The sequence below is a fragment of the Rousettus aegyptiacus genome, unplaced genomic scaffold, assembly GCF_014176215.1.
Source record: "Rousettus aegyptiacus isolate mRouAeg1 unplaced genomic scaffold, mRouAeg1.p scaffold_m13_p_14, whole genome shotgun sequence".
Taxonomy (NCBI): Eukaryota; Metazoa; Chordata; class Mammalia; order Chiroptera; family Pteropodidae; genus Rousettus; species Rousettus aegyptiacus.
Genome location: NW_023416289.1, coordinates 9,426,813 through 9,439,620, shown reverse-complemented (window position 1 = coordinate 9,439,620; position 12,808 = coordinate 9,426,813). Strand labels below are relative to the sequence as shown.

At 36.7% G+C, this 12,808-nt stretch overlaps 1 protein-coding gene and 1 pseudogene across 5 annotated transcripts in view; one reads left to right on the top strand and one right to left on the bottom strand.

The window, feature by feature from the left end:
- Positions 1 to 12,808, bottom strand: part of LOC107520524 (ATP-dependent RNA helicase DDX19B) — a 22,517-nt gene extending 9,709 nt beyond the window's left edge. The window contains exons 1-6 of one of the 5 annotated variants that reach the window (XM_016164425.2): positions 11,116 to 11,257; positions 10,834 to 10,958; positions 3,029 to 3,077; positions 2,093 to 2,242; positions 1,228 to 1,363; positions 869 to 961 (exon numbers count right to left, since the gene is read on the bottom strand). In XM_016164425.2, coding sequence (XP_016019911.1) covers positions 869 to 961; positions 1,228 to 1,363; positions 2,093 to 2,213 — 350 coding nt within the window. In that variant the 5' untranslated portion in view covers positions 2,214 to 2,242; positions 3,029 to 3,077; positions 10,834 to 10,958; positions 11,116 to 11,257. Of the gene's footprint in view, positions 1 to 868; positions 962 to 1,227; positions 1,364 to 2,092; positions 2,243 to 3,028; positions 3,078 to 10,833; positions 10,959 to 11,115; positions 11,305 to 12,721 lie in introns of those variants that run through there. The other 4 variants (XM_016164423.2, XM_016164424.2, XM_016164428.2 and 1 more) reach the window with 4 other exon arrangements.
- On the top strand, positions 4,389 to 4,503 carry LOC118611911 (annotated as a pseudogene).

The following is a 12,808-nucleotide window of genomic DNA, read 5'->3' as shown; positions in this document are numbered from 1 at the left end:
GTATCCAAGCACCTAAAATAGTACCTATTACAAACCACGCACTCAATAAATATTTGTTAATGAAGAAAAGGTACTAGTAATTCCCTCAGGTCTCTTCTTGTATTGACAATCTAAAAATGAACATCTATGAAAGCCTCAAGAGCCATGAATACAAATGACTAATGTGCAACAATCTATTATTCCATTTATTCATCTTAAGTATGCTCAAAGTTTCAAGTTCAAGGCTATATGCAGTACAATTTTACATAATGTGGGGATCAGTTTCTATAAAAAGTTCTTCATGCTCTAGAACTTTGTTACTCAAAAAGTGGTCTGACACCAGCAGCATCAGCATCACCTGGACGCTTAATAGAAAATGGTAAACCCTCAAATCAACTGAAATCAGAATTTGCATTTTAATAAATTTCTATGAAATTCAAATGCTATGAAACTGAGAAGCACTGTGCCAGAAAACAACCATAGTAACTGTACTACTCTGGTCATCTACAGCCTGGTCTGGTGCTTGCCTACTGTGTTCGGCACAATAAATTCTAGCTATCCATATAATGAAATCGTGGTGCATATGAATGATGTACATGTATATTTACCAACAAAGAAAGAGGATCATATAATCAAATTTTGAAAAAATAAACATTTCATATGGTTCCATTTTTTAAAGAAGTATACACATATAAATTTATATAGAAAGAAGTCTAGAAGTCTCTACTCCAAATAGTAATAGTATGTGGGGGAGGGAGATCACAAATGATTTATTTTATTTTTCACTGTTTCCTAACTTTTGTAAAATGAGCATGTATTACGAATATAATAAAGGTTTTTAAAAAGTGGAAAATTAAAAAACGGGATAGATTTGTGTCAGGACACATACGGCTCAGCAAGCATCAAAGGCAACGCGTTCTCTTGTATCTTGGATGGACGGTTGAATCCCATGGCATAGACTCCCTGGAGAAGCTGTGGTTTCCTAGAAAAACAATACTGAAAGTCAGTCTTCTGGGTTGAGGAAAGAAGCCAAACATCTGGGCATTTTTTTCTTTTTAACTGCGGTTACGCACAGTTTATAACTGACAATACTTGAAATGTGCTGAACTAAAGCACCTAAATTTTTTTTTTTTATTAAACTTGCGTTAGCTACAAATGTTCTAGTGATGAAAAAAAAATGTATAACAGGCTGAGAATCTGTAAACACAAAGGGGAGAAAGTGGAGAGTCAGCAAGCAAAAATACTCACAGCCGAAGCTCCTCAAAAGACTTCACTGAGTAGAGGGGGGAGTTTGGATCCCGCTGCAGGACTTCCACTTGGTTTGTGTTATCGACCAGGTTGCTTCTGATCAGCTTGTTGAGTAATGACTGGGCAGCTCTGTCCTCTGTAGGAAAAAGGGAGCAAAGAAATTTAAAAGTCTGTGAAATCTACCATGACTTCATCTGCTAATCTGAATTCAATTGCCAATGGTATTTTAAGCAATAACATTTGTACTGGGACTTCTAATTCAAGGTATATCATAGTTTTGATTTATAAACATAATTAAAAATAGTTCATTTTATTAAAGAGAAAAGTTATGATATTCATAGCATCCATCTTGGTCTCATATTCTTCTCCAGAACTCTATTCCTAACAACCTTCCATTCCTGAAGTTATCTATTCCTCCTATCTAGACCCAAAGATTTACTCTCCAATTTGCACTCAATATAAACTTTAAATGATTAGCTTAATAATTACATCACAACAATGAAAAAAATTACAAAGTCTGTATCTTGAATATGGTACAAGCTGTTTGCATCTTGTTACCCATCTTCAATGTCAAAATGTCATTAAGTTTGATTTTATTAAATAATGGAGATGCAACTTCCTTTAATAATGCCCTGTACAAGACAAACATTCGAGGAATATTTTCTGCTGCTGCTGAAGTTCATCAGTTGTTCAAAGTAAAATTTCTCTAAAATATAAACAGAATTCCTTCACCATGACTATGGTGAACTTTTATTAGCACAGTGACTCCTATTAAAGTCAAGCTAAGTTGGGTGTAAAAATGAAGCCTCTTAACAATCCATCCTTTTAGACTAGCACCTTATGCATGTAGCTCTCAGGCTGTTACCTTTCTCATCTTCATCTGTCTTCTCTGCATTAGCATTGGTCTTGACAACAGCACCTTTATCAGACACAAAGTGGCCGTCATTCAAAATCACATCCCATACCCAACAGCTGAGACAATTCATATTCTATGAGACACTAGAAACGTAAAGGCCTAGGGAGCAAAAAAAACAATGAGGAAACCAAGCACAGATAAAAACATTTTATTGTTCCTAAACAAACAAAGGTATGAAACACTATTGTTTATATTTTAATCCTTTCCTATTCCCTGTCCTCTCACCATACCTCAAAACTAATGTTAATTTCCCTCATAGCATCAATATTTATGAAATGTAATAGATGATTACAGAAGTCAGTGTCAGAAATCACCTTGATTCTCAACAGAGGAATATCTCTGCAAATCAAATTTCATCAATATATGAATACAATACTGCTGTTAAGATTCTATGTATACAAACTGTTGATTAATAGAAGTGTACATTCAAACGATGTTTTATTTATGTAAAAATATACAGAAAGCAGATTGTGAGTTCAGAATGAGGAAAATATTACAGTTTTCCCCTATAATATCAACAAAAATTTAACGGAAATCTTAGATTTTTGGTACATAATTCCAGAATAATTACAGTAGGTGAACTCTCAGGTTGCTCATTCTTTATCACATTTCAAATTGAGGAATATTTTTTAAAACAACAAATAATCTTTGGCAGTATAGTCTCATGGTTAATATATGTAATAATTTATAAGTCAATTAGGCATCCTCATGCATATATTAAGCACAATATAAAACGAAACAATCCGGTTTGTTGATTTCCAAATCAAATGACTGCCAGTATCTGCCAGCCCCATATCTGGTACATAATATTTTTCCAGAGTTATGTCAAAACAGAGATACTAAAGTAAATCACATTTGTTTTCAAATTAGCTTTTAGTTACTCACCATTGGCATCTGGTTTGATTTTCTCTTCCTTAAGATGCAAGTTGCTCAACTAAATGGAGAATATGGAGGGAGGGAAAGTGTCAGGAAAATCACTTAAAAGATTTTGAATCAACAAAGCCATCCCAATAAAGCTGGGGAAAAATGAGCCACTCTCAAGACCTATTCATTAGGTCTATTCATTAGGTTGTTCGGCTGGGCTCCTTTTGTTTACTGTTTCAGCAAGAATAAACAAAATTTCTCATAAATAAATCAGTAGGAAAAAAATTGGTTACACAGAAGCTCAAAATGCTAATCACAATCCTTAATTACAGTCCCTAAATTTATAATTGCAGTCCCTAGAGAGAATTACAATTTGCGAGTTTGCTTAATGTTCTGATTACAAAGACTCTCCCAGTAGAATATCATTTGAGTTGTCATTCTCTCATATTCCAAACGAGGAAATTTAAAGAGATATTGGAAAATGCATCTGTGGGTAGGAATCAATTATGTTGCAGGATGTTTGAGCCACAGGACAACAGTGTACCAATATCCAGCCTCACATTCAGGTCGCCTTGTGCTGGATGTCTGATATAAATTGGGAACAGCCTGGAGCATCGTGGCATACTGTGTAATCAAAATGCCCAGTTGGCTGAAATAAGAATAGAAAGGAAGAGACAGAGCAAAGAGACATTTCAAGGAAAAAATTATCAGGACTTTGATTAAACACTATAAATTAGGAGTATACCGGCAGGACTTTTCTCCCCTATTAGAATGAAAATACCCTTTTAGCTGTCAATTATACCTCAATAAAGCTGGGAAAAAATACCTTAAAGACAGGAGATATGTTTATTTTTAATTGCTCTTTGAATCAGGCACAGAGTAGGTGTTATAATAATAAAATAGTAAGTGGGGCCTAAGATGTCACCTGGTTCGGGGTAAAAGAATGAAAATCACCAGAATCAAATGGTTATTTCTTAAAGCACCACCCACAAAGGTTCTTTATGTCTTGAGGTTAATTTCTGTCTTTCCTCTAAGTCCAAGAAGTGGGAAAGAGGAGGAAAGAATTAAGAAAGTTTGTTTTAATGGGTGATTAGTGAGAGGAAAGGAGGAATCTCACATCTACTGAAGGAAACTAAAAAGGGAGTTTCTGGTGTGTTTGCTTTGGTGTTGGGCCAGAGGGGAGGCAGGAGGGGAACACAATGGAGAGACTGGCGAGAAAGGAAATTGGCAAAAAATGAAATCATCATAAAGCAGTAAAAATTCTTCATTAATTCTGAAGGACAGAAAACACACTAATAGATAACAAATATGAAGCAACCAGCACAGTGCGTGATATATAGTAGGCGTTTAATATACATGTCTTTAAAAAAGCACTGCTCCTGTCGATGGCCATGCCACCCTGAACGTGCCCAATCTCAGCTAATCTTGGAAGCTAAGCAGGGTTGGGCCTGGTTAGTACTTGGATAGGAGGACAGGAATACCAGGTGCTGTAGGCATTAAAAAAACAAATAAAAATAAAAATAAAAAAGTACTCCTCCCTGCCTGTCCTCCCAATGAACCTAAGTTTAAGTCTAGTAGTATTTAGAGCTGTTAAAAAAAGACAGGCAGGCAGACTGACTGACTTACTGGCCATATTTACAAGGGTAAGTATAATAGTATTCACTTCTAGGGCTTCTAGGGTGATAAAATACTACATAAAATAAATGATAGGGCTGAGGTCTAAATGAGTTATAAGGTATACATAAGTTAGAAATATCCATTACTGTAAAGCATTTTAATATTCAATAGTAAAAGGACAAACCATTCTTTTGTTGATATTATTCAAATTGAAGTTAACAGTGAATAAAGAAATAGTTAAAATAACTAAAATGCAATATGTAGGAAAAGTTGATAGCAAAAATGTAAATGAAACAAATCAATGTTTTAATTAAAATATATCAGCATTCTGGAGAGGGCCCAGCAGAATCTAAAAACATAAGCAGCCCTTGCTTGGGTTATAAGGGTCTCAAAAAGCCCGTAAGGCAAAAGCAGCAAGACAGTGAGGTCTGTATGACCTGCAGTGTGAGTAAACTGACACCGAAACTTACAGTTAGTTCAGGCACCTTCCTTTGTTGTATATATTTGGACCAAAAATGATAAACCAATTTCTCTTGTAACTTCATTGGAAAAGATTTTGGATTTAGAACATTAACCAAAAAAGCAAAAGCACTCACCTTAGAATATCCACATTTTTTTCAATGCCTTTAATTACTATTTTGGTTTTTAAGATATTTTAAGATAATTGAAAACTATAGAGTTACACATTGCATTTTATTCAAAAGCAACTTTAGAAAGGATTATTGAGCCATAAGAAGGAAGATTTATTGGTAAGTGAACTACACTGAACAGATTGCTTCAGGCAAAATGGTGAAGTAGGAGTCTTACTCATTGGTTCTCTAGTCTGTTTACTCTCCTCTAGATCAAAAAAGAAATCTCCAATGGAACAAAAGGGAACAAAGGGAGTCACTGGGGAATGAGGAAATAAATATAACCAGAATCTAACATTTTCTAATCCAAAATGAACAAGAAATGAAGCCTAATGATTATTTAAAATACAGTAACCTTGCACTATGCTGTAGGTACACGTAATAGTCGCCTATGTCATGCAATGCCTGTGGAGATCTTTAGTGGGAGTTCCATAGAGGCAGAGGGTAACGGAAGCATCTTTACTCATTTATTCAGTTTTAGAATACCATGATCTATTATAATTTACCTGCGCATGGTTAAGTAGATTCACAGATCTTATCCAGGTTCAACTAACTAATCCATACAATATGGACAAGTAATTTAAAAGATTCCTGCAAAGAAATTATGAATTATAGATAACAACAACAATAATAATAGCTATCACTTACATAGCACTTATGTCTGTAACTAGAGAGGTAGGTCCTATGATTATTCTCATTTTACAGATGTGGAAACCAAGGTACAGAAAAGTTAAGCATTTTGCCCAAGGTTATATAACTAGTAAGTGAAGGACTGACCCAGAATACAAATCTAAGTCTGTCTGGCTACAAAGTCTGAGGACTTAACCTATACATACCAGTGCTTCCTCTCACAGATAATACTAATCTCAAAGAAAATAATAATCTTAAGGATGACACAATGATGCATCTGCTTCAAAAAAGTCTGGCAGTTCCTCGAAAGTTAAACACAAAACACAGAGTTACTACACAATCCAGCAATCTACACAATCTAGATATATATGCAATAAATTAAGAGATATATCCACACACAAACATACATGAAGTGATCATAGCACCATTATTCATAATAGACAAAAAGTAGAAACAATCCATATGTCCATCAGTGGACATGATGAATAAATAAATAAAATGTGGTATATCTATACACTAGAATATTATTTAGCAATAAAAAGGAATGAATACTGATACCTGCTGCAACATGGATGAACTCTGAGTGAACTTTGAAAATGTTTGCTAAGTGAAAGAAGCCAGACACAAAAGACCACATATTATATGATTCGACTTATATGAAATGTCCAGAATAGGCAAATCTAAAGAGACAGAAAGTAGATTAATGATTGCCTAGGGCTGGGAGGTTGGAGGGAAATGAACAGTGACAGCTAAGGCATAAAGTCTCTTTCTGTGGTGATAAAAAAGTTCTAAAATTGTGGTGATGGTCGCAGAACTCTTGTGAATATATTAAAAATCAGAAAACTGTCTTCAATGGATAAATTGTATGGTATGTAAATATCTCAATAAAGCTGTTATTTAGATAAAGATAAAAGGGTAAAATCCTACCATAATGCTCTAAAAATAGGATACCAAGATTAAATTTTGTAAAACGTAGGTTTTGTTGTTGTGAGGTAAATAAAATAGCTAGTACAGACCTGCTGTAAATGACAAGAGCTAATCAAATCATATTTGAATTTCCATTAGCACAGGGTGATATTATGAGTTTCTGTTCTATCTCAAAGATAATTCTCTAACAACATAAACTCAAGCAAAAAAGAAAATGACAAAGCTACCCAGTCCTAATGAACTCTCTCAGATATATTAATAGGTTAAAAGAATGACAATCTGACCTGATGAGAAGTTAGTCAAAAAATTTATAAATAAATAAATTCGAAACTATTTGAAAGACATTTTCATATCTACAGTGGCTAATGATATGTTTTTTCCTAAGTATACACTGTATCTTGAGATATTAGCTAATGAAAGTATAAAGCCAGCACAAAGTACTATAAAACATTTATCTTTCTCAGCTTTTATTGCTTTTGTGTATGTTTAAAATATACATAATATATTTAGCAAAATAGTATAGTGTGCAATTTCTAAATAGATATGTATATATTGAGAGTGCATGTCCAAAAGTTTCTTTCTGACTGTGCCATGTAAATGGAAAAACAAGACTACAGCTCATTTACTCAATTAACGGTGCCTGTTAGGCTAGGCATGAGAAATGGTGAGATGAATAAGGTAAAAGTCACACTGGAGGGAGGAGATGCCATGATGAAAATAGCAGCATTAGGTGGAAACATACTGACTGAGTGCTGAGACATCCACCTTCCCCTTCCATTCAGATCCCTGAACACTAACACGGAGTCAGATTTCTACTCTCCAGGCAGGAAATCTGAGGATCCCTCTTAGCAAAATCTGGCTAGTTAGATGGAATGTTCTCAGGACACTAAAGAGATACGGTTAAAGTCAGAACTGACAAGCCCCATTCTTGTGTTTAGAGCTTCCACTTATCTTTCAGTCACCTGCTCTTAAATATGAGTAGACAATTAAGAATTACAGACATCTGAGAAGTTTTCATCATGGTTTCAGTTACCCAGAGTCAACTGTGGTCTGAAAATATTAAATGGAAAGTTATAGAAAGAAACCATTAAGTTTTAAATTGCATGCCATTCTGAGGAGCATGATGAAGTCTCATACAGTCCTGCTCTGTCCCTCGAAACACTGCTTTGTCTAGTGTGTTCATGTTGTATGTACAGTACAATAAGATATTTTGAGAGTGAAAATATATTCATATAACTTTTATACAGTATATTATAGTCATTCTACTTTATTATGTTATTGTTGTTAATCTCTTACTCTGCATAAAATATCAACTTTATCATAGGTATGCATGTACAGGAAAAAACAGTATATATAGGGTTTGGTACTATCTGCAATTTCAAGAATCCACTGGGGATCATGGAAAGCATCCCCCTTGGACTACTGTATCTGCAAACCACAAATCTGATAAAGGACTTATATCCAGAAAGATAAAGAACACTTCCAACTCAATGATAAGAAAATCTGAGTTTTAAAATGGGCAAAAGGTTTGAAAAGCCACTTCAAAGAAGTTGTATGGATGGGAAATAAGCACATGAAAAGATTCTAAACATCAATAGCCATTAGGGAAAATGTAAATTAAAACCACAATGAGATACCATTATACATCTATTAGAATGGAGGAAAAAAACAGCCATGCTGTGCTGGTGGGGATGTGGAGCAACTATAGTTCTCATATATCACTGGTGGGAATACACTTTGGAAAACAGTTTGGCATAAACTAATTTATAAACTTAAACATACTCTTAACATATAGCCCAGTAAATCTCTTATTAGGTATTTACAGAAGAGATTTGCAAGCTTAAGTCCACACAAAAATCTGTATCCTAATGTAAATAGTAGCTTTATTCATAATTGCCAAAAACTGAAAAATACCCAAATGTCCATCAACAAAAGAATTAGCAAACTGTGGTACATCCATATAATGAAATACTACTTACTCAGCAATAAAAAGGAAGAAATTATTAATACATATAACAATATGGTCAAATCTCAAATGCATTATGCTAAGTGAAAGAGGCTAGATTTTTTTCAAAAGGTCACATATTGTATGATTCCATTTATATAATATTTTGGAAAAGGTAAAACTATACTGACAGAAAAAAAATGAGCAGTTGCCAGAGAAGGGTAGGGAGAAGGGCATAACTGCAAAAAGTCTGAGGGAACTTTGTGAGGGTGGTAGAAATGTTCCGTATTTTGATTTTGGTGGTTGTTACACAACTAGATGGCTTTATCAAAATTCACAGAACAGGGGTAAGTTTTACTATATAATACCTCAGGACAAACAAACAGAGACTCATGGGCATGGACAATAGACTAGTGGTTACCAGAGGGTAGGGTGGGGAAGGGAGAGGTAGATGGAGTAAAAGGGGTCAAATATGTGGTGACATAAAGAAATCTAACTATGAATGGTAAACATACAATGCAATATATATATATATGCCTTACTGCTGAATTATACACTTGAAACTTACTGGATTTCATTAACCAATGTCATCATAATCAATAAAAAATTATACCTCAAATAATCTTGTCTTAAAAAAATTAGAGGGCCAGTTCAAAAGATCCAACATTCAATTAATAAGAGTTCTCAAAAATGGGAATGAAGTAAAAAACAAAAGGGAGAGAAATCAACAAGAAAAAATTTCAAGAATATTTCCCATAACTGAAGGATAAGAATTTGCCAGACTGAAAGAGACCCACCTAGTGCTCAATAAAATGGATGAATACAGGCTCCTTACCACAGATCCCTACCAAGACACAGCATCATGAATTTTCTGAATAATCGAAATGAACAGACGATTCTCCAAGAAAGGGAAAAAATGGTCACTGCTGGAATCAGAATGGTCTCAGGCATCTCAACTACAAATATAAAAAATCTAAAAAGGAAGTGGGAAAAATGCCTTTAAAATCTGGCAGGAAAATAATTTCCAACCTACGATTCTACATCCATACTATTAAGTGATGATAAGACATAATAAGATATTTTTGGAAATGCAGTAAAAAAGTTTACTTCCTTTATACCTCCAGAAAGCTGATAGATGGCTCTACCAAATCAAGAAAGATGAAGAGAGGGGATACAGAAAGAAGAGCCAATACAAGAGAAGAGAAGAGGAATTCCTGGAATGAAGACAAAGGGAAATTTATTCTCCTCCATCCCCCAAAACAGCTGTGCTGCAAACACAGGGGGAACTCTAGTCCAGTACGAAGCAGGCTAAAAGACCTGGGAAAAATTGAATTGATAGAATACTTGATATGTCTGCACATCCTGAGATAAGCTTAGACAACTAGCAAAGAATTTAGAGTTGAAATGGTAAATACGAAGAACACAAAACAAAAACAAGGCAATTATAAATTCCAAGAAAAAACAAAGTTTTATAGGAAAGTAAAAATGTTCATGTTACAATAATATAAACTTGAAATACTGATTTAACTAAAACTACAATATAATAAGGGAATGGGAAGGTGTGCATACGTGGTGGGGAAAGGAAGGTGAAGAGTCAAAATCAATAAATACTTAAATCTGCAAATTCAGGAGAAGCAAAACAAGCATGTTACTTAAGGAACGAGAAGGTCAGTACCTTAAATCAGTTTCAAGTGAAACAGTAGTTGTCTCTGGGGAAGAAAAAAATTGGTGGTAGTGGGAACCAGTGTATAAAACTATTGATTCTTTGAACTATGTGTATATTACTTGTTTTTTATCAGTTATAAGACAAAGTCCTTGTTCTCTAGGAATTCACAGAAATAAGTACTAACAAGTTCAAAGCACTATCAGAATGTCTAGGTGGGAGAAATTAATTCAACATAGTAATGTTTAAGACATACCTCACTGACTAGGTGTTAGGCCCAGAACAAAGTTAAGCAGATCAGGAGAGGATTTGCTGAATGCCAGCATCACTAAGCAAGCTGAGAAGCACAGATACGAGGGACCCATGGTCCTTTAGCCCAGAAACTCAGAATCAAGAGGTGGAAAATGACACCTACAAAATTGATTACAATCCAGGGTGGTGAGTGCAATCTACGATCAATCCGGATTCCAGGAAGACAGGCAGGCAGCTGGGCTCTTTATCGATGGGAGCACTCGCCCGCGCTTATGTAACTTGAGAAGCCTGGGAAGCGGGTAAACAAAGCCAGCTCAGGGTCCAGGCTCCATCCCCACGCTCATCCCATCCCGGCCCTGACCAGCCCAGGGAGTGTCCTTTCCCAGGTATCTGATCCCCGGCCAAAACTGGCCCTCCGACCCTTTTACGGCTGAAGACAACTCACCGACTCGGCCGCCGCTTCCTGCTCGTCCACCGCCAGGGCCCACGAGTCGGTGGCCATGGTCCCAGGCGTGGGTGGGACGCTGGTGCTGGCGGACTCGCCGGCTGTCACCGCGCGATCGTGGGCTCCCGGGGGTCGCGGTGAGCCCGGTTCCGGCCCCACTGAGGGGGAAGTCATTCGCTCCGGTGCCGGGGACCGGAAACGGCGCGCCGCAGTGACGTCTGAGTCCGCGCCGGCCCTGGGCCCCTTGGGGCTGTCGCTTCTGTCGCCTTCAGACCCCCACTCTCACCTCCTGCTTAGCTCACACTTTCTTATCCAACATCCAGAACCGCAGACTGAAGTAGTTATCTTAAAATGCCTAAGCTCTTGTCAACTGCTCTGCAACCGAAGAGCAAAAACCACATTCCCGCCCAGCACAGTGGCATAGGAGCAGCTCACGTAGATTGAATATATCGAAACACAAAACCATTTATTTCGGGTAGTCACCAAAAAGCACATTGAAAAAAGCAGATCTTTTTTTCTCATTGTTCAGGTTGGTAATTTCAAACGTCCAGGTGTTGGTCAGGGTGTTGGGAATCAGCCCTCTCAAACACAGGTTAAAAATTTGTCCCACAGACTATGTGGCAACACCACTCATAAGAATTTCACCTTGAAAAATATTCAAAGAAGGTCCAAGGGAAATGTGTTTCAGGTAGAGAATTCCAAACAAGAAAGAGCAAGGATGTTTGGGGAGCTGAACAGACAGTTCAATGAGGTTGAAAAATAAATCATCGAAGGTGCCAGACTGTATATACATACTAGGATTCATTTATGCAAAACAAAAACAAACTCACATATATACTTGTACGTACTATACAAAATGTTTAAGATACACACAAAACTGATAACAGTGGCTGCTTATAGTGAGGGGCTCTAGAAATTTGGAGTGGGAGAGACTTCCTTTTCATCGTGTACACTTTATGCTCTGAAATTTATTTTCCATGAGAGTGTTTTCCTCTTAAAATTGTATTTCAGATAACAAGAAAGGTAATGATATAATAAACATCTAGGTTCCCACCTCAGGGCTTAAGAAATAAAACAAGACTTAATTGAATGAAGCCTCAGGCATAGCCATCCCAAGAGACAATAGCTCTCTTGAATTTGGTGCTCATCCTTCCTACAAATGCTTTTACATATGTTGCTTTTTCTATTAAAAAAAAAAAAACTTAAAAATAAGCTTCAGAATTCTAGACTCTTCTATGTCCACCTCCCACACCTACACAAAGTGAGGCTCCTGTTACGGAAGAATCTGGTATCCAAAGAGGAGTGTGGAGAGAGGATTCGGGAATAGGAACATCCGGATTTGGATTCAGCCTCCTGCATTTACTCCCACCGAGCCTTTAGGCAACCTCCGCCTCCTCTGAAATCATGCTAAGTACCCTTCTCACAAGTTCGAGGATTCAACGAGATCACAACTTTAAGGCCATCTGTCCAGTGCCCAGACTATGGCAAAGGCTCAGTAAATATTAGCTATTATTATTATGTCTGCCCTCCTCCCTAGGGTGGGGGCAAAGAAGATGCCTAAACGTGGGGGAAAAAAGGTCTCATTTCTATCCTCCGAGATACTCACGTCGCCCACGGGCAGAGCAAGCGGAAAGCGGCCCAGGACACGACCTCGTACTCTGCCAGCAGCCCCAGCCATCGCCTCTCAGCATGG